We start from the raw sequence: 22772 nt of genomic DNA, 5'->3' as shown, positions 1-22772 counted from the left end.
TTTATATAGCTTACTGTAAAATAAAACATTTTAACTCGGATTTTATTTTATTAATTAAAATGAATTAATTTCACTCAAGTGGAAATAACATTTCGAATGAATAGTAAAATTTCGCTACTATCGCTTGGCGTATAAGGCGCCAAATTCAAATTAAAAAGAAGCTATTATATTTTATTATGCTACATGCTACACTGAAATTATCACAAGTGATTAATGAAGTAAGCCAAATGTTATTGCGAAATTATTTTGAAATCAAAACATTTATTTATCATCCGAGCCAGAGTTAGGGGATTGAGATTTTCCGAAATAACTAGACAACACTTTTCTTACGGCAAGACGCTTATTTGGAGTAGAACTTTCCCCCCCATGCTGATTGGATGCTTTGTTGAAAGGTTCAATAAGGCTTTGACGACGAAACACTTTTCCCAAAGATTGCCATTTAAGTTCTGGGCTTATTTCTTTGCATTCGTACTTCTCTTTGTTAACTGTTGGTCCATCACCCTACAACATAAATACGTTACATAAGATGTTGTCATAAAAAAATTATCATTACTTTACATTTAACGACGAGAAATACTATAAAATGCTATATATAAACGTACTTCGCTCGAATGTGACCGCGATGTACGGATCTGGTGTCGAAAGAAATTGGCAAAAGATTTCTTCCAGGTCTTGGGGTTTTTAAAAGAGCTGCTGCTGAATTCAATAGTGCCAGATGAGTCCTCAGGAGATACTTTCTTGGTTTTGATAGGGCAAGTTTCTCCAGCCTGTTTTGTATCAACTTCATTTTGAATTGCTAGGTCACCTTCAGGACACAACATTGTGACTTCAGTGTAATTTTCTTTTTATTGTATATATTGAAAAACTTAGAAAATCAGGAATTATTTGTGTATTTTATTATTATGTCAATTGTTACTATCCTATCATTTAAAGTTTTCATATTTGGAACGAATCATTTGTTTAAAAAAAATACGCATACCATAGACTTTAAGGGCTCCACTCATCTTGCAACAAATCGCATGCGATTTTTGATACATTTTGTGGCATTTGATCAGAGGATATCATTATCTCTGACAAAAAAGAGTAGAGATTAAAAAGTGGCAATACTGAGTGTCGTCCCGTTTTCACATAGATTAATTTGAAAGGGACGACACTACGGTATTGCCACTTTATAATTTCTACTCTTTTTTGTCAGACTGAGTTTTTTGTGAGTGAGTGTCAAGCCCCCTCCAGACTATGTGCGTGAATCGCGGCGCGACGTCGCGGAGCGAACATATCGCGAAGTTGACGTATGACTCCACACTCGCACACTTCATGGCGATTTCGCAGTTTGGTTCGCGGCAATATGGCGGAACAGCATCAATTCAGCTGATCGAGTTTAACTGTTAGTTATCTATGGCATCATACGTGATTTAGCTGTTTTTCCATTTTGTTTTATTGTAAAGCCCCCTCCAGACTATGCGCGTGAATCGCGGGCGAAGCCGAGAACGCGAATGTGGAGTCGATTTCGCTGTCCGCGAAAATCGACGCCACACTCGCGTTCGCGCCTTCGCGCCGCGATTCGCGCACGAGTGTGGAGGAGGCTTAAAACCGTAAAATATATACTTGGTCAAGCAGATCTTGTCAGTAGAAAAAGGCGGCAAATTTGAAAAATGTAGGCGCGAAGGGATATCGTCTCATAGAAAATTTGAATTTCGCGCCTTTTTTTACTGACACGATTTACTTGACCAGCTATAGCTGCTTAATATAATATAATCATAATATAATTTATATTTATCTTGCCACAGAGGAGCCAAAATATTGTGTAAAGCCTCCTCCACACTCGTGCGCGAATCGCGGCGCGAAGGCGCGAACGCGAGTGTGGCGTCGATTTTCGCGGACAGCGAAATCGACTCCACATTCGCGTTCTCGGCTTCGCCCGCGATTCACGCGCATAGTCTGGAGGGGGCTTTATGTGGAGTCTTGCAAGGTCGCGCTTCGCGTCTCCTTTGACGCGGGCCGAAATACCGACAAAAAACGGAGAACAAGGCGCGAAGGCGTGAACAATCTGCGAAATCGACGCCACACTTGCGTTCGCGGCTTCGCCCGCGATTCACGCGCATAGTCTGGAGGGGGCTTCAGAGTGAGTTAGACCAAGATAAGTCTACAACGATTTTGATAGCATACGGAGATGCAAGCGTTATTTAAAATGAAATAACGATGTACAAATAGCACGTACACTGCGTGTGCTATCAAAATCGTTGCAGACTTAAGCCGTAACAGACTACCGCACCGCGGCCTTGATGTGGTCAAAATATCTTTCTCGCGTTCACTTATGGGTGCGGCGCACTGAAGTCGCGGTACAGTAATCTGTTATTGCAAAAGCACCCATAAAAATGGGTGTGGCAAACTAAGGTAAAGGCCCCAGTACACAATGGGCCATCGCCGGCCACTCCATGGGACGCATTTATGCGTTAGATGGAGCAAGTGATATTGCTATCTCATTCTACCGCATGGCTGCCTCCCTTGGAGTGGCCGGCGATGGCCCATTGTGTACTGGGGCCTTAAGGTTGCTGTGCGGTGCGGTAGTCTGTTACGGCTATAAAGGTCATTCACGCACATAGTTTGGAAGGGGCTTAAGGCAACTAGTTGCGACCAATCGCGCGCTTAATGTGAATTCGTCAACCAATCGTGTTGTGGCATTCGACTGCACGATTGTCTCAAAGTGTGCGTGACACCACTGTACAGAGGGCCTACCGTGAACCACGTTCGACGTGTTGCCTCACTGTTGCACTTGTAAATTAGTACGTAAGTGTGACAGGGAGGTAACACGTCGAACGAGGTTCGCGGTAGGCCCTCAGGCACCATTCTTAGTGCCCGTAAGATCCGTCTTTACGAAGTAATAATAATATACCGGGTGTGGCCTGTAACATGAGCAAAAAATTTAACTGTTGGCTGTACTCCTCATACTAACCAACATTTGTTCAGCGACTTTTAAAAATAACTAAGTTTAAAGTGTAACTTTAAAGTGTATTAAAAATCAAACCACAAGACTTGTGGTTTGATTTTTATTCTAAGACGCAATCAATGTATTGTGAATTTTGTTATGTTTAAGGCATGGCGTCCATTGAAGATAATATTTATTATGTATGAAAAATAGGGAGTCTAAATACTTCATAATTATTAAAAGTTATTGAACAAAAGTGTCACGGTTTGAGGAGTACAATCTATGTTTTAATTATTTGCTCGTGTTACAGGCCACACCCGGTATAAGACAATGGCTTGCTCCCTCTAATAGCCGTAACACACTACCGCACCGCACCTCTTTCTCGCTCTCACTTATGGGTGTGTTGGCCCAGCACTGCTGGGTGTGCTTTCATTTCTGATAAAATTGTCCGATTTGATTGTCTCATCTGGACTCTCACTTAGTCTGTATACGGCATATGTACGAAAGGAAAAACTTGGTGGAAACTAGAAATAAAATACAAATTGGCATTTTTCTCAGGGTTTAATTTGGTTTACTAACTTATACTACTTATACTTATATAACTTATACTCACTTCATAATTTGGAACAATTTTATCGTGTCTGTAACTACAATCTAGGTTCCTAAGCACGAGGTACCTATGTACAAACGGGTTCGGCTAAAAAATGCCGGACCATTTGACCACGCCGGGCTATAACCGCAAAAATCGAAGTACGCAAATTGCGGGGATTTTTCTCTGTCACTCTAATTACGCCTTCATTGGAGTAAAAGAGAAAGATCCCCGCAATTTGCGAATTTCGGTTTTCGCGGTAGCCACTCTGTATTATTGTCATTCCATCGAAGTTTCGGTTTTGATTGACGATAAAATCGTGTCGTTAGTGTGGACGACCCGATAAATAACAGCGGCAATAGGCAGGAAAAACAGAAGACAGTTTTCATGAACACTGGGAACCGCCTATCTCGTAGTCCCCGAAGTTGGTGAACACTCGCCCCCAGAACTTGGGGTCTCCGCGCGGGTCGTCCGGCTTATTATTCGGGGGCACGACAGACTGATTCAAGGAGCGAAGTTCCTCTAGAAGTCTTTGAACGATCTGTGGATTTCTGTAACATATGTAAAAGGGAAGTTTGTTTTAGTTGCATCTGAAGTTATAGGAGCGGAGAAGATAATTAAAATACTAATACTAACTTAATGCTTAAAGACAAAATTTCAATAGTTCCAGACGCGACAAACCAACGCGTGCTCCTGTCGAAGTTCCTCGTTATATTTGGAGCGAAACATATCATTTTAATAATACATAGATTGGATTGTTAAGGACATAAAGCTTATCAGATACTCGTACAGTCGCCATCAAATACATCTGAGCGGCCAAGACGCTCAAAAATATCTGAACACGCCTCTATTGTTAAGGCGTTAGAGCGCGTGTTCAGATATTGTGAACACCTTGGCCGCTCCGATATACCTGATGGCGACTGTACGTAATGACTAATGATATATTAAGGTACTCTAGTCCAGTGAAAGCGCGCGGGTCGGGGTTTATTTTGATATTTTGATATCATTTAACGAAATACACGAAATCGAGTGGTCGAATTTCAAAAATCGGCCCCCAGGCCCATTTTCGTTGCTCTCGAGTAGCTTACTTGCTGGCCAAGTTGACCCGTTCGCAGGGATCATCTCGTATGTTGAAGAGGCATGGATTCTGCAGCGGCTTACACACCACCTCTGGATCGCTGCTACATTCTACAGTGGCAGCTTTCCTAAAAAAATACAATGCCGATGTTAAAAAAATCGTGACCTAGGAAAAGACTCAATTTATTCTGTGTGTATAACAAAAATCTATTTAATCCTCTCGATAGGAGGTTAAAGGAGGGTTAAAAAACCGGACAAGTGCGCGTCGGACTCGCCCACCGAGAATTCCGTAGGTACTTTTTAGTATTTGTTGTTATATTATAGCAGCAACAGAAATACATCATCTGTGAAAATTTCCATCACAGCCTGGTGATAGACAGACGCTCCCAGACCCTTTGAGTACGGAACCCTAAAAAGAAGGAAGGATAAAATACACTTTTGCATAGGACACTTTATATTGGATAGAACAACTTTTACTGTAAATTTGTACATGTGTTGGACCTACAGTTTCCTTATATGTGACGTTCCACGGGCTGTTGTTGGGCGTGGGGTGTTGGCGCTTACGCTATTATTAACGCCGCTCCAATACTGTTCCGGTGCTATACGACGTAAGCGCCAGCCGCCATAAGGTACCTTTTCACGTGGAACGTCACATATGTACCTACTTGTACTTGCCTAAGTAGACCAGCTTTCTCCCTCGTCGGCATGAGGCCCATCTTGCCCAGGATAGTGCCGACTGTCCCCCCGTACACCGCGTCTATATCGTATGAGCCATTCCGGCCGGCCGGTCCGTACCACGAGTCCCATGCACCGTTGTAAGTTGTTCCTGCAAGTTTAGTAAGTTTACTAGTTTTTTATTATGGTGTATCTTACTTTTTATGAAAGCTAAACAACCTCCATTTTATCGGCCATAGTCGGCGGTCGAAATCGGCGAGCCAAATTGGCGTTTGCGTCCGCACCGCCTGATTTTATCGGACAATAATCAGATTGGCGAAAAATTGTCCCGTCTGGACCGGGCTTTATCTTTAAATACGGAATCTTAAAAAAGACTCGGGTAAATAGAAAATGGATACCTACGTACAGAGATGTGAAAAATACTTTATAAAAAGTATTTAAATACAAAATACAAATACTTCCTTGATAATACTATTTCAAATGCAAAATACAAAATAGTTTTTGAATTTGTATTTAAATACAAAATACGAAATAGGTATTTACAAAATACTTTTTTAAAATACAAATACTTTGCGATAAAAGGTAGTAGTGAATACCTAGTCTGAATTAAAAAGTATTACTCGGAATTTCCGAGTTGAAAAGACTCTGTTTATTCTTTGAAATCAATCCTCTATCTAAAGTGCAAATTTCTAGTTGTTTGCTCATATTAACCGGTAGAATGTAGGTTACATGGATGATGGTTTTTAACGGCCAACTTTTAAAGCATTAATTTGTAATGTTTAACAGCTAGTATAATATAATGCCTCTCGTTAGTGTTTGTGTTTCACCAGGGCAGAAAAGTTTGTTCTCCTCTCGTGCCTTGAATGAAACCCTCGCAACACTCAAGATTCCACTTTTTTAACCACTTGCTACGCTTGTGGTCATGTGCGACGTTACTAAACAGTAGATTCAACAGTTCCATGTTAAAAGAATGAGAGAGTTGCCAGGATTGTAACATCAGAAGAGATTGTAACTCCTAACTACATTACCTACCTACTATAAAGTATTTTGTATTTTGAAAATAGAAAATAGGTCCCAAAAACTATTTCAAATAAAATACAAAATAGTTTTCTTCAAAAGGTATTTAAATACAAAATAGGTATTTTGCATTTTGTATTTGCATTTCAAATACAAGTATTTCAAATAAGTCACATCTCTGCCTACGTATGTTTTTTTTGTATCTTTTGTGTGAGTCAATCGGTCCTCGCTAGAAATACGTGCGGCCGGTTGCTCTTTGTTGGATTGAAGCTATATGTGATGTGTGTAGTAGGTGCATATAGCAGCGGATACGGGTGGCCTTGTCCTAAGTTTGCGATACCTGTATGTAGTTTCCAATGATCCATGGTGATGGCGCTTCCGTCTTTGTCATCGATGTTGTGGACCACGGAGGTCCTCTTAGAGGGCTGGTCCTTGGACAACTCTTGCCACAGATCTAGCCCGTCGATGTTCTCCAATAAGCTAGACCATGAACAAGAGATGAATAAAGTTATGTAACTTATTCATAACAATCATAACGCAAAACTAAACTAATTTTTCCCAGGTTATTTTTAGATTTTTTTAGCTTGGGCAGGCGTGTCTCATTCCGCGATTTCGTCGTTTTGCTACAGGTAGCTAAAAGTACATCCGTTCGGCCCCAATTTTGGGGTTTGCCATAAGCCGCGCGTGGCGCTGTCGCCACCTAGCGGCCATATATATCTGTGCTGATCGTAACAGACGCGTTTTGTTAGAGAGTGAGTCTTCTGTACTTAGTACTATTATTTATTCTGTGGCTTGGGTACTGATGGGTACCGTACCTACTTATCAAACCAGCTGACCTTTCATTTGTGTAAACAATAGGTACCTACGCTATGATCCTTTGTTATGGTTGCCCAATACCAAATTTAATGCAACTGATAAAATTTAATTCTTCCTGTTCATTGTTCTTTACAAAGGATTAACTAAAACATAATTATTGTTTATCGTACTCGTTATCAAGAAGGCCGAATGTCGAAATGGCGAGAACTTTTGTAAAGCCCCATAGTTGTTGGAGCCCACGGTGTGACTGTGAAAAGTGTAAGTAAATAAACATTTCTCACAGGTCAAGCGAAATTAAACTTTGTGATATAAAGTCTTTCTTTTCACTTTAACCTAAGTATGTCGTATTCAAGTCGTATTGCTTTCGAAATGAAAGTGTGTTATTTTATTACATCTGACGTAAGTGCAAGCTTATACATACTAATACCTACTTGCGCCACCACGCTAATGAGTAAGGGCACCCTACAGATGGGAGCTCTACAGTAAACCTGAGTAAATAGTGTAACACTGTCTCCGTGAGCTCACGGTAAGCTTCCTAAAAATAAGTTCAAAAACCTTACTACAAAAAAAATAGCTTTTCTACTGATTTGCTACTGACAACCGTTAGCAAAACTTTTTAACTGCTGGTCACTACGTCGGCTAAACTGTCATGTAGCCATGCTTTAAAAAAACACAATCAGCCAATCGCAGCACAACACTATTTGGCGCGAAGCACGTTTAAGAAAAAAAAATACTTTGCGAGTTTACGTTTCTTCTCAAAGAATATTTACGTAATTAAATTAAATATAATTTGGAGGTATAAACGGTTCCTGATGATGGATAAATCGAGATTTACACGATATTCTTGTCGCCTCTGTTTAACTGAGAGTGATTTTAACGTGCCCTTATTCGGCAACTATGCCAAGAAAACCCACATAGTGGAAAAAATTCTAGCGTGTTTAAAAATTGTTATAGAAGACACCGATCCGCTCACGACCATCTGCTACAAGTGCGCAGGTAATGTTGAGAGGTATTACGACTTTATGACAGTTATAAATAAGAGTCAGAACCGCATGAACTACAATGAGCGTAATGTAGACTTGTTGGACGAATCCTTCAGTCGCCGTCGCGTAACTTACGTGATGGAAGAGGTTGAGGCTGCCGACTGTACTTTCTCTTTTCTCGAAATACCGGAGGAGAAAAGAGAAACGTCTTCTTATCCTTTATTTTCGTATATACCATCACAAAAACAGCTGGTTAAGGAGACAGACGTTTGGAAAATGCCCCGAGAAGTCAGTCAAAACGAAAAGTTTGAGCGTGAGAAGAAGTTTAGTGAGAAGGGGCGGCAAAGAGAAAAGTCCTTTACTCGTTTATTTTCGTATAAACCACCACAAAAACAGCTGGTTAAGGAGACAGACGTTTGGAAGATGCCTCAAGAAGTCGGTCAAAACAAAAAGATTGATCGCCAGAAGAAGGGACGGCAAGGGAACTGCTCGCGAGACTTGTTCGAGACTCAGTCGCAAGAAGAAGAGCAGCCAAATGGTTCAGATCGGAAACTGACCCCCAAGGACAATATTATAGAGAAAGCCCGGGCGATATTCGGATGGCAGTAGTCATTTTATACTTAGTAGTAAATTTTATAATACCTTGTTATTGATTGTTTACATATTATTAGGTAGATAGTTGTGAAATGTTTGTAAATTCCTATATTTATGATTATGATTGTTAATTATTTTTTCACGCACAGACTCCTTGTACTTGTTATGTGTATTAAGTATACTGTAGTATGTTTTATTAAAAGCATACTATAGGGTCATTGTGCTGGTTTTCGTCCGGTGTCAGTTTCCGTCCACTTGACGAAATTTGAGTATAATACTTCATTGCTGCACAAATTTGGACTTATTGCACCCTTAATATCTAAACAATTTAACTATCCACATAAAAATTATATTTCGCAAGTAGCAAATTATAAATCAAATGTGTTATTTACCAATCCGTCAAGTGGACGGAAACTGACACCGGACGGAAAACTGACGCACTTACCCTATGAGCCCTGCCGTATGGAGACTCCATAGTCTTCATATAAGTGGTATGGAATGGTAGATACTGGTTTAAAATAGCATGCGTTTATTTTCAGTTGTTACTTCGAAATGATTTTACGAGTACACATAATTTTAGCCCCGAATAGAATATCTTTTTATTTCTAAATAAATGCGTCTTTTCTAGCGCAAAATCAACGCCATTTATATCAGCGGTACATATACCTAATAATGCTCAATAGTTGCAAATGTAAAAAATTCAACAACTGAATCTACAATAAAAATATATTTAACTATAGAACCTAGCTGCAAAATTTCACGAGAATTGATTGAAAAATGCGACCTAGAGGAGAACATCCGGACATACGAAATAATTTTTGCACAAGCTGAAACGGAGACATATTCCCTTCGCTTCATACCTATTAGCATCGGGCCTGTGAGTTTGGGGCTCCACAACAAGGCTCGTTTTTTTATAATCCCAAAATATCCCAATATTTTTAATTATTTTATGCTCTTTACGAAGGCCTCAATCATGTATTTAGGTAACAACTTCGTATTGTTAGATTATCCCATTCAAAATAAAATAATAAACCAAAGAACGAAAAAGAACGTAATAATACCGGTATTTTTTGTATGAAGAAAAAATCGGTTCCGAGCCTTGCTCCACAACCTGTGTACTGTAAGTTACCTCGCATCGCCACCCGCTGCGCTGATGAGCGAAGGCAGCCAATCAGAAATGTGTACCAGCTGGCTCGCCACGCGGGCCCGCGCCTGCAGCAGGGGGCTCCATAGCAGCCCGGCGCCCCGCACGCCGCCTTCCCATAGCGTAGCTTTCACCTGCATATAATAGAGCCAACTGTTTTTATTCTCGTAAGTCCCAATCACCCCAAGCGGTAAGAGCGTGCGACTTGCAATCAAACTCCGGTTCAAACACTGGCTTGTACTGAGTTTTTCAAAATTTAAATTATGTAGGTTCGGTGAATGAAGGAAAAGATCGTGAGGAAACCGGACTAATCCCAATAAGTCCTAGCTTACACTGGGTTGGAAAGTCAGACGGCAGTCGCTTTCGTAAAAACTAGTGCACACGCCAATTCCTGAGATTAGTTGCCGAGCGGACCCCAGGCTCCCATGAGCCGTGGCAAAATGCCGGGACAACGCGAGGAAGATGAGATGAATAATTCCCAGTCGTCTACAGTCCCAGACCCAGACCAACAGCAGCGCACCCAGCACACCCAGAACCTTGAACAACAGACCCAGAAGCAACAGGGGTTATAGACCGACCGCTTAAATGAGTCCTCGCCTGCGCGGTACGGGGGCGACGGGGTCGCACGACTGGGTGGCGGGGAAGGTGCGGGCGGCAGGCGTACACACGCCATCCTTAGCACCCCGTCGGCGTCGCCCCCGTAACGCGGAGCCGAGGCCTCATTTAAGCGGTCGGTCTATACTCTATCTATAGGTTCCATAACCTAAGTACCAAAATTTGACACTCGGGCTATATTTAGCAGTGAACAAGATGATCATGTGTTCAGCGGGCCTCGGCCCTCATGCGACCACAAGGCCAGCAGTACCTGATTCGTAGTTGAAAGCGTTGTCGTTGATGCAGCCGGCAGTTGTCGGTGGTGAACTATGATCGAGTCCAACGCAGAAGCAGGCGTGGCTCACTCCGCGAATTCGTCGCTTTGCTACAGGTAGCTAAAAGTCCATCCGTTCGACCCCAATTTTGGGGTTTGCCATAAGCCGCGCGTGGCGCTGTCGCCACCTAGCGGCCATATCTGTGCTGATCGTGACAGACGCGTTTTGTTAGAGAGTGAGTCTTCTGTAACTTCATTATTTATTCTGTGGCAGAAGGAGGGCGCGTTCTTAGTAATAAAGCCTGCCGCGTTGTTATCGGTGGGAAACTATGATCGTTTCCAGCAGGGACCACTAGGCCGACAGTACCTCTGTTTGATGTACTCACCCCCCGCAGAGGGTAGTTGGAGGCAGCGTTGTCATTGAAGCCCGCCGCGGGCCCGCCGTTGTCGGTAGTAAACAAGATGATCGTCTCGTTCAGCAGGCCCGCCCCGTGAAGGGACTCCACCACTTTACCCACGGACTCATCCAGCTTCGATAATACAGCTGAAATAAACCAAGAGTATTTTGATTTTACATAATTTTGATAAAAACTTAACAGAGAGTAAATAAAGGGTTATAGGATTGACTACTGAAATAGATAGTAATATGCTACATGTTTTGTAGTGACTGAATTAGTTATTGATAACTTTTGATGATAATTAGAGTTGTCATGATGTACGAAGCCGTATTAGCGCCATCTAGGTACATCAACTGTCTAATTCGAAGCACTTGTCTTATACAATCGGCAACCCATACCCATACCCTACAACCCATATAATCAGTTAATCTTTGATGTTAAGGACACTATATAACCCGTCGTTAGTGGCAATTTTTACACGGCATGCGCTGCGATCGCTTTACCATACCCCCACAATGCGCTTCGCACGTAGCCAACAATGTACCTAGTCATTTACCAACCAGCAAACTTTCTCCTCTGGTAATGCTCGATGTGCTTGAACCTCTCGACCTCGCTGTCGGGCGCCCGAATGAACTCGTTGGGGTTCCCGCTGTGCACGGCAGAGTGCGCCACCATTAGGAACAGCGGCTCGCTTTTGTTATGCGCTGCGATCACCTGGAACACATATTACCTACAGAGGCCACAGATCGACAGGCCTAACCTAACGCGAAGCACTTCGTTCGTCAATATTTGCCTCTCTATTATATTCGGGCGAAGAGTGACAGAGAGGCACATATGAAATATCAATTTTCGTATTATAAAAGTGCGCTCTGCGGTTTTCGAACAAGTTCTTTGGAATTATGCGCATCCAGCTAGCTTGACAAGAATTGTCTCAAAGCAAGTGCAATTTACGGGTTCCGTGCCAATAATGTTAGGAAAGAGATTGAAAATAACTAAATATTTAAAATGAGAAGCTCCTTTGTGACTGGCAATGCAGATGGGAAAAGGCCTTCGCGCCACTCTTCACTTTACTATTTATTTAATTTTACACCGCCAGAGACAGAAACAGATGGAGAAAGATCGTAGGTACCTACAATAGAAAGTGATGCAGAAGCAGAAGGGACTTAATGACTCTCAATACTGTACTACTAGACCTACTCGTACAGTCGCCATCAGATATATCGGAGCGGCCAGTTACTCACAAATATCTGAACACGCCTCTATTGTCAAGGCTTTAGAGTGCGTTTTCAGATATTGTGAAAACCTTGGCCTCTCCGATATACTTACCTGATGGCGACTGCATACAATTACGACGCACAACAATGAGAAAGAATGTGACAATGATAGCGATACCAGTGAAAGCTGTTCAAAATATATTTACCTTAATAGCTTCCTCTGTATAGATGTCTGTCGCATATTTTCCAAACAAATCGTGTGCCACTTGCATGCCTGAAATTTTAAAGAAATACGTAGACACATTAAATCCTGGGTTATTCCTATGTCTACAAGGGTATACATAACAAGGTGTATGTCTAATGAATTCGATGTAGATGAACTAGTCTAATAATCTGTATGTTTCAAAATAAAGAACAGATTTCACAAAACAGTATACTTAATACTCGAAAGGTGCTAGAAAAAGTTTCGTTAACTTTTCCAGGTTCTCATCATCAGTATTGACGTGATGACAATAATGAGCTCAACTATGCATTAAGTATACATATCTACCATTTAAATTATTGTAGCAAACCTGAGCCTAATACATTTTGAAGTCGGTTAAAAATAAAATCCTGAACTAAATATTGATTCAAGAAAAGCTATTTGCAAAGAAATTGATGATCGTTCATATACCGCGTCTGAAGTCGGTGCCCCACGTGTCGTGTTCTATGGACGTATGGTCGTACAGATCGATCTTGCCCGCCCAGAACCCGGTGTGACTCTCGAACCTGCAATTAAGGCCCAGTGGTCAAGGATGGCACATGACAAGCCATGACATTGTGTGCAGGGGGCAATGGTATATACAATGGCGGACGACTGGCCATCAGTTGTTTATCGTGGTGCGCAATCGGGAAGTTGTCGGTTATTTTGACACTTCAAAGGAATCGTAGCGTAGCGTGGCCTGTGGTGTTCACACAGTCGCCGATGGCAGTGGCTTGGCATGGCCCATCTATAGCACTGGACTGGGGCCTTTAGAGTCGGAGAGTCTCTCATGTCCAAAGCAAAGTATCTCGGATCTCCGAGAGATCTCGCCGAGGTCCTACTCAGCATCAAAGGTTTGATAGGGTTGGATTGCCAGGAGTCTACCCCCCACCCCTGTCACGCGAAATAGGCGCTAGTCGTCGAGTGGGGGAGAATATCCCGGGCTAGTTCAATAAGAGTCAGACCAAGCTAATAACTATTGCCACAGACTTTGCAATGATATATGTAGTGTGAAAATATAGCTACGGCAATTTTGAAAAATGTAAGCGCCAAGGTTAGAAATTTGATGTCTACATTTTCTACTGACAAATAAATAACGTTTACTGTGGCACCTCCATCTTTTGCCACGTCAAAATTGTTGTTGCGGGGTTATCGAGGCAGCAGGATTTCGACAACGGGAATCCCGCAACTCCATCTATAAAGACAGCTAGCAGGATAGTACGAGTATACAGAGAGTACAGACCCTCTATTCAAAGGCAGGTATTCCTTCTTGTAATGCCCGAGATGCCATTTGCCGACGAGGTGCGTGCGATATCCCAGCTTCTGCAGGTGTTGGGGCAGCAACGTTTCCAACAGAGGAAGCCCTCGTGGCTCCATGCCGTATATCACGCCGTGCTGCATGCCTGGGTCATCAATGTTTTTTAAACGTTAAGTAGGTTACATACTGCAAAAATCGTCGTGTAGGCGACAAACCTATACCTAATATCTACTCAACAGCTCTATCTGAATACCATTTTACAAATATATTTTCAAATTCACACACGCTCTTGATTTTTCAAAAAAGATTTCCAATTTCGTATTGATGGGTATTTGCTGTAATTATATACCTATTCATCAAAGTGCAAGGTCCCCCCCAAAGGGTTGAAATAAAGTTGGTTAACATGGCACCTGTGGTTTTGTAAGGTACAATAAAGTCTGTGCGGAAATAGGTGTCCTAATTGACAATCGCGCGAGTCGTGCGTTATGATAATCGAGTAGTCGCGGTGTATTAGCGCGACCCCTAAATGAGGCGTTGAAATGGGTCAAACAGAAAACTGTGTTACGTCTTTCCTGTAGACATACACAAGAACTATGATAAAATCATTACTTACATGCCCACAAGCTGTTAACTATTGCCCACAGGAGAGAAAACTAGTGTGTTCGCGCGAACTGTACATTTTTCTCTCCTGTGGGCAATAGTTAACAGCTTGTGGGCATGTAAGTAATGATTTTATCATATTTCTCTAAATAAAAGGAGGACCTTTTCACGTGGATAAGGGTTAAATAAGAAAATTAACCTTTATAGCCCTTAACTCTTGTGTATGTCTACAGGAAAGACGTAACACAGTTTTCTGTTTGACCCAATACTTGAAATGTAGTAGAATATGTAGCGCACGGGATGCTAAAATGTTCGTAAACAACTATTATAATCTGTGCTAGTGGTTCTCACCGGTGTGTATGGGATATTTCCCGGTCATGAGCGCGGCCCGCGACGGCGTGCATATGGGCGACACGTAGTAGTTCTGCAGCAGAAGCCCGGAGTAGGCCAGGGCGTCCAAGCTCGGCGTTGGCACCTGGTTGGAGCCGTGGAAGCCCACGTCATTCCAGCCCTATACAAAAAATGTGTAAGAGCGTTTTCACATTATCCTATACAGTATGTGTCTGACCATGGGGCTTTAATTCCAGGGCTTGATTTTACTCGCTAAACTGAGTTACTTTTACTATGGGACCAACCCTAAAATCGGGGAAATTTTTTTGGCTTTTCCATAGAAAACGTCGACATGTGATCAGCCAAAATGTAAACCGAAAAAAGTTTTTTCGGGATTTCGGAGTTGGTGCCATAATAAAAGTAGCTCAGTTTAGCGAGCAGAATCGAGCCCTGAATTTAAAGCCCCATGGTCAGTAACACCCTGTATAGGATGTAGAATTCTGCCTACAATTATTATCGGCGGTCCGACAGCCGACGGGAGGACTCCGAATTTCCGATCCGATAATATCGGATGTAGGATCCATCCGATAATATCGGATGTAGGATCCATCCGATAATATCGGATGTAGGATCGGAGGAGTGTAGTCAGGTCACGAGGACGATGCAAGCTGTAAGAGAGCGCCATTTGGCATCAAGTCCGCCTTTATTGCGTAATCTATCGTTTTTTTGTATTCATTATTTATGTTTTAGGTACTTACATTTTACTTCCATCCGACATCGGATCGGGCAATGTAAAAAACGCTCTAATGCTAAAGTAGATACATACCTATATTTCTTATTTTATGTTTTATGAATAGGAAATCATTTTTTTTAACAGCTTACGTTTACGTAAGTACCTACTTAATTTCATATGTATTGGTTCCAGTTTGGTCTAAATCTAGCACTAAGTACCTAGTAGAGAGACATTTTTGCAGTAGGAAACTCTATGGATTAATTCGGTCCCCTCAGGCCTCGACTTCCATTCGGTTAATGCAGCGGTGGGAAACCTTTTAACAGCCAATTGACGCGTGCCGCACTTATGTATGACTTTATCAGACATTGTCGTTTGACAATATTACCTACATAGAGAATAGCTAGGGGGGCTCGCGGGCCGCCTGTTGCCGACCGCTGGGTTAATGTGTGATATTTTAACGTCCGCGGCCATTTGAGCAAGAGATAATATCAAGAGGTACCTAGTTATACCTACATTAACGATCGATGAAAACGTAGGTCGCTTTATGTAGTATTTCCATACAAAGTGGCCCGTTTTAATTGCTGTAGGGTAATGGATGAAAAAATCATGAAGTTATATTGTTTAAACTGGAGCGATAAGTCACTTTTTTTGCCACACTAATTTGAACCTTATCACCGAGACAGAAAGTTGTTCGTACCAGACTAGAGAAAACGGTCCACATGAGATAGAAAACCCGAGCCCTGTGTCTCACTCGCACATGTTGCCAATGTTAAAAAGATACCATTGTGGTAGAAATTATATCAATATACTACTGAAATTCATTATCTTCTTATAATATTTTAGTGCTATATTCCGATTACAGTTCTGATATCTTTTAAGTAATTTGTTAATTATTATGATGTTAATATTATTAACTGATTAAACCAAGCATGTGCATTACAAAAAAAAACATTAAATTGAATATGGTAGAAATTGTAGTAACTTTGGATATTAATTGGTATCCCCAACTTGATGACATATTTTTCGTGTACACACACACACACACACTTGTACAATACAAGAAAACATTGTCAAACTCATTAGGGTGACTATGATATCGGTACGATTTGGATCGGTCTTACAGAATTGTTATTTATTACGTACTTAATGCAAGCCCCCTACTCTATCTGTTCTCTTTCACGGCGCAGCAACTAGTATCATTTCTCTCTCCTTGCTCTTTAAAAAATGCCGTTTGTCAAAAAAGGACAACCATACTGTTGACAAGATGGACTTCAAATCCAAGTGGCCCCTTTTTAGGCGACCCAGCTTGTGCATGTTTGCGTAAAAACGTATATGTGGGCTCTTTTAGGGATGTGAAAAGTCGATTTTAATCATGTTATATATCGATAAACGCTACACAGCGGAACGAAATAGCGATTAATTGAAGCTTCAATATCTTCGTTAAACATAAGCATAATTGAAATGCTAATGGATAATTAATATATTATGATGTAATAAAATATTTCAATTATTGCGGACCACCTATTTTAGTAGGTATTTATGTATTTTAATTAAATATCTGGACTTTCCCTTGGTTCTCTCCTGGGGCGTGACTATAAAATTGAGATCTGATAACCACAATAAAGAATAAAAGCGTTTTTGTTCATTTTAGGTATAGTTAAACCTTTGAAGTAAAATTAAAATTGCAAGAAATGTCGATAGTTTATCGATATGACTTTATCGACATCGCTACAGCAAAGTGGGTCGCTTTGTTAATCGTACACTAAACAAAAAGTGGTCCCACTGACAGCTCGCTTGGAAGGCATCTGTATATATTCTTATATCTATGACTTAATGTAAAAATAAGTTTACCGAAATAGTATACTAATAAATAAATAAAGATATACTTATTTCGGCATGTTTAATTATTCGATTCATGTTATGAGAGCTATATAATTGCCAAAAATTTAATATTAAGTCCTTAGACATTACAGACTTATATTTATACTTACTTACATAATATTTAATTACTGAAACGTTAATTCTAACTATTTATATATATGTAATCGATTCTATATAGGTTGGACACACATTTCCGTCAGTATACATAGGAGCCAAATTTGAAAATTTTGTTACAATCACAGATCTACGATGACGCTTACGCTTAAAGAATAGCTTACTCGTAAGTATGCAAAAGGGAAGTCATCACGTATATGAACACACCATGAGTATGATATTGATAGTGATAGGTATTTTGTTAAATTATGAGGAGCATAAATAGTGTAAGATGCCGGTTTACACAGTTAAATGTAAGTTTTTATTTCGTTGTGTGCTAATATTTTATTATTTTAGTCAATACTCAAGATAATTTCGTGTATAAACATAAATTGTTACGCCACGCTACGCTAGGGCTTGAGAAAATGACTAGTATCGATAACTAGTCGGTATAGTATTAATATAAAGCAATTTGCGATACAAGTGTTGAAAGTAGGAATTAAATTCGTAGAGTGGTGATAAATTAAAATACGACCGAGGGCAGTGTTTTTAATCTACACGATTTGCGAATTACCTAGTTACGTAGTACAACGTTTTACCCCATCCTGGATATCTGTCTCGCTCTCTCTTATAGCTGTGTTTTTGATGTACGTACGGCGGACCACATCTTCCTCACCATCGACCATGATCGCGATTACGCCCATCCACAGTAACAGCTTTTATAACGACTAAATTAAGTAAGGTTGTGTGAAGCGTTTTACAGGAGAGAAAAAAACCATATCCATCTCTTTTCTGGGACAATTATACTAGCATAGGGAAAATACAGTATGATTTTCTCTGATTATGCACGAATGAGAAAAGATCCTGGCCTGGATTATGCTAATATCCCACATATATATGACTTATGGTCACCCTAATTAGAAAGAGATGGAGGGCTCAGGTTTGATGTCTCATGTGGACACACTTTTTGGCCAGTGTACACTATCCCGATTACTCTCTACGTCCGTGGAAAAAATATCACAGTTCATACCATAAAAGAAAATTAACAATCAATCGTAAAGTAACATTGTAAGTAAATGAAGAAGAAATCTGTAAAGGGTAACGTTCGCCTTCACCTTCAACCCAGTAAGTACGCAAGTAGGTCAATAAAAATGAGGCCAAAACCCGACCTCAGGGCCGTAAGTCACAAGAATCGCCTCCTTTTTTGGAGTCGGTTAAGAAAAATCAAGTTGCATTCATGGTAGGTACTTACGTTTAATGCAAAGCGTGATTTTATACCTTACTATGTATTATGTTCTATATTTATTAATGAATTATATTTTTTTTATAAATTTTAGTTTAAGAATAGAGGTACATATATACCTACGAACGGATACGGAACAATCTACTACTTAAATACTATCTACTACTAATCGTATATGTTTTATATCAGACAATTACTTAAGGCGATATGATTCGACTCATCAACGAATCTGAAACAAACAGTTTATAACTTTATACTAGATTGTTATTGAATGTTAATCATATGAAAAAAGAACTCGGCGGGTCTTGAACCCACATGATAAAGCGTTAGGTACCGGGGCAACGCTCGCTTTATGAGTAAAATAACCGGGTTGTTTTTTTGAGTTCTAAATAACTCACGGGCATCTTAAAATTGCTACTTGAAGAAGAAATTAACTTCGCTGTGTTGCACAAAATAAAATAAATCGAGAAATTTAGGGACATGTAAGAACAAAATATAAAGATCCCGAAGAATGCAGGATCAGTGGTAAGAATATAGGGAGTAAGTAATATAGACCATATATTATTACCTAGTAATAAATAAGTAAGTATAAGTAAGTACCTAAATATTATTGTAGGTACATTACTGCGGTAGTCAAAAAAAAGTACACGCCCGCAACTGTCAGTACCCTCTCTGGATTTTTAGAAGTTCGCAATTAATAGAACACATTTACTATACAGTATCGGGCAAATACATCGGGTAACTCACAAGATCATCGGCCACGATAATCACGATGTGCGGCCGGGCGTCGACGCACGCGCACAGCGCAAGCAATACGAGCAACATGGCTGCCTGTCGCTAAAATACTGATCCACAGTACTTGACACCTTAATTTTTAATTACAAATTTCGCCGAGCGCGCCGCGGGTGATAAAATTTTAAGTTAACCTGAACTCCGATAGTACTTGTTCGTTATGAAACCCGGGTTCAAGTTAAGCTGGAGACTGGAGCGAACCGCGAAATCCGAGGTGCGTGAATCGCGGTGAACTTCCGAAGCTACCGCGTTTATGACTCACATAACGCAATAAATGCGTTGTTACTGAGTAAATAAAATTGTGTAAGTTTATTTAGGTACCTTATTTATTTTAATTATCATAGGTAAAGTTGACGAAATATAAGGTGAGCCGATCTTGTGCGAGAGATCGGCTTACTTTAGGTATATTTCGTCAACCCTACCTACGCCTATGTAGGCCATGTAGGGTAATTCGTCAATAACTGGCCACCCTAAACTAAAAATGAATTCTCTTCACCTATAAACAGAATTCGTTTTAGTATAAGGTGGCTAGTTATTGAAACCTTATACCTACTGTTTATAGGCGACTAGAATTCATTTAAGTTTAGAGTGGCCAGTTATTATCAGGTGGCCAGTAATTGACGAATTTCCATAAAAAATCCAATACTGTTAGTAGTAACAGTATGTATTTGATTAGGTAGAATTAGACCAAGAATTAAGTCTGCAGCGATTTTGATAGCCCACGCAGTGCAAGTGTTATTTATACGTCTTCTCGTATTTTACGTCAATTTCATATGAGTTTCACGTTTAAAATAACACTTGCACTGTGTGGGCTATTAAAATCGCAAAATCGAATTCTTTTAAAGCGTTTTAAGTAAATTATTGTTTTTCTGGTCATTTGCCTTTTCAGAAAGTTTGTATTTTTACGGGACAACGGTAGGATAAGTTGTTAAGTATGACCAGAAACTGTATGGCCTAGATATTCAACTCTAGTATGGGTCTAGCATAACAAAATCATCCTGTAGGATAAAATAAAACTAGGACATACAAATAATTAAATATATTAATGTAAATTACAGTCCAATAGCATCCTATCACACACACGCTCGTACGGACTAATGAAATGCATCTCACGGTAACCGACGACACATAGGATCATGCTCATTTCATTAAAATAATAAACATTGACGTATATATCTCAGGACTGGCCTTACGGGCAATAAGAATGGGGTATGAATGGGGCCGGTACAGCGGTGTGACACCGCTACAACGTGATTGGTTGATGAGTTCGCATCACGCACGCGATTGGTTGACGAGTTCGCATCACGCGTGCGATTGGTCGCTACTAGTTGTGTTAGGCTGCACGATTGTCCCGAATTCGTGAGTGACACCGCTGAACTAGTACCATTTTTAGTGCCCGTAAGGCCAATCCTTAGATATAATACGTCAATGATAATTGATAATAACTAAGAAAAGCTAGCGAAGAAATAAAAAACTGAAAATTCAAATGACGGAAAACAGTTTCAGAATTTATGTTCACCCACTAAGTTAATTTGGAAACCTGTAATTTCAACATTTTGTGTACAGTCGACGTCAAAAATATGTTTACATTTTTCGCCTTATTACAAGGGAGTAAGGTGCAAAAGTGTAAACATATCTTTGACGTCGACTGTACAAAGAGAGACACTGTTATTTATTACAAGTCTGAAAATTACCTTTTAAGCGGTGATAACATTGAAAGTATAGATAATTAAATGAAGTCAAATAATATGCTAGTGTAATAAATATACGCTGAGTAATAAATAAAATCTGGATGAAATACGCATTTTATATAGCTTAGGGTGACGTATTCCATATGTCCAATGTCATTGCGTCTCACTCTCTCATTTAAGCGAAGAGAGTGAGACGCACTGACATTGGACAAAGAAATTGGACAGGTGGTGCAATACCACCCTTACAAACTTCACTTTGCTGTATATTGCTACTGAAATACTTTGCTTGACAGACTATATAATCCGTAGTAGGAACGTGTATTTTAAAGTCTTTCACCCCTGTCCACTGCTCACACCCAGATCACAATAATATCCTCCTGCAAATGAATAATCTAAAATTTGCAACAGAAATTTGACCCTATAGTATAGGAAATAGAATTGATTTTGCGTTGTTAGAAAATTGATTAAACAAAGCAAAAGCGACACTGTTCCGACTGAATAGGATTTAAATTTCATCGAACTGATTGTTGCGACAAAACTAACAGCCGTATTCGAACAATGAGATACGTTAAATACTAGATATTGAAACGATATGGATTAGATACGCCAGTGTCAAACAAGTGTCAAAAGTGACGATTTTGTTTGAAGAAATGTCAATTTTGACACATGTTTGACACCGACATATCTAATCCATATCGTTTCAATATGTAGTACCTATTTGACGTATCTCATTGTTCGAATACGGCTGTATGTCACATGCAGTAGACGGATTTACTCGCTAACACAATACTTATAACAATTATAACATACTTGTACTTATGTACAAAAATACAAGTTTATTTTTATACATACCATGTTACAATGTTTATATATACGCTATACCCTAAGAGCATGACCTAATAGTACCTTAACCTTACAAAAAATGAATATATATTAGAATATACAGTTATTTTTCTTATAACATGTGAAATTTAATGTTGTATTTATAATATTTTCAATTAATTTGTTACAGTATGCATCAACCACTATACAGACACTCAACTAAATTTGTGTCATTCACACTCAATAGAAAAACAACAGTGATACATACATGGGCATCTAAATGTGATAGTAACACAAGATTATATGAAATTCTATTTCAACATTAAAATAAATCATAGCATAGAAATGCATTACGTAACATAAAATGAAGATGTTTAATAGTACATTCCGATACAAGTCCGAAAAATAGGAAATTAACGAGTGGGGATAAATTAAAACACGAAGGGAGTGTTTTAAATAGAGTTGCGAATTACCTATTCGCACATGTATCGTACAACGTTTTACAGTATATATGGCCCTTTAACTTTTCGGCATAATTACGTAATGTGCTAATTATCGCACTAGTGCGGTAAAGTAGCACCATATGTACTGTAAAATATATTAACAAAGTTAACATATTGGTTCAATAATAAGAAAACTAGTCTTTACCCTAGAATTACATGTAATAAAACACCTGAAATTCCCTTTAGTTTCATTAAAGTAACCAAATTTAATAGCTAATAGCGTTTGCTATTGTAAACATCTTCATTGTATACTGGGGGCCTACCGGGAACTACGTTCGATGTGT

The 22772-nt window shown here is 39.8% G+C and overlaps 2 protein-coding genes across 2 annotated transcripts; both read right to left on the bottom strand.

Moving 5' to 3' along the window:
* Nucleotides 1-28: 28 nt before the first annotated feature.
* Nucleotides 29-934, bottom strand: LOC134666829 (uncharacterized). The gene is made up of 2 exons (XM_063524147.1): nt 603-934; nt 29-501 (listed from the first exon to the last, which is right to left on the bottom strand). The coding sequence occupies exons 1-2, from the start codon at nt 819-821 to the stop codon at nt 262-264; spliced, it is 459 nt and encodes a 152-aa protein (XP_063380217.1). The 5' UTR covers nt 822-934; the 3' UTR covers nt 29-261.
* A 2593-nt stretch (nt 935-3527) lies between these two features.
* Nucleotides 3528-19506, bottom strand: LOC134666852 (arylsulfatase I). The gene is made up of 12 exons (XM_063524168.1): nt 19428-19506; nt 14752-14911; nt 13786-13945; nt 12975-13069; nt 12508-12575; nt 11648-11801; nt 11076-11233; nt 9807-9955; nt 6625-6764; nt 5268-5418; nt 4604-4720; nt 3528-4066 (listed from the first exon to the last, which is right to left on the bottom strand). Exons 1-12 carry the CDS (start codon nt 19503-19505, stop codon nt 3901-3903), a joined length of 1596 nt encoding a protein of 531 aa, XP_063380238.1. The 5' UTR covers nt 19506; the 3' UTR covers nt 3528-3900.
* Nucleotides 19507-22772: the final 3266 nt, after the last annotated feature.

The sequence above is a fragment of the Cydia fagiglandana genome, chromosome 8 (assembly GCF_963556715.1).
Source record: "Cydia fagiglandana chromosome 8, ilCydFagi1.1, whole genome shotgun sequence".
NCBI lineage: Eukaryota > Metazoa > Arthropoda > Insecta > Lepidoptera > Tortricidae > Cydia > Cydia fagiglandana.
This window is presented reverse-complemented; position numbering and strand designations above follow the sequence as displayed.

Bases quoted from the DNA above. Each gene is read 5' to 3' on its own strand.
- LOC134666829 (XM_063524147.1), bottom strand. From the start codon at position 821: ATGTTGTGTCCTGAAGGTGACCTAGCAATTCAAAATGAAGTTGATACA. The intron at 502-602 runs GTACGTTTATAT...TTTATGTTGTAG, and splicing joins CGCGGTCACATTCGAGCGAA to GGTGATGGACCAACAGTTAA.
- LOC134666852 (XM_063524168.1), bottom strand. From the start codon at position 19,505: ATGTTGCTCGTATTGCTTGCGCTGTGCGCGTGCGTCGACGCCCGGCCG. The intron at 14,912-19,427 runs GTGAGTTACCCG...TTTTTTGTATAG, and splicing joins TTATCGTGGCCGATGATCTT to GGCTGGAATGACGTGGGCTT. The intron at 4,067-4,603 runs GTAAGCTACTCG...CATATGTTACAG, and splicing joins CGGGTCAACTTGGCCAGCAA to AAATCCACAGATCGTTCAAA.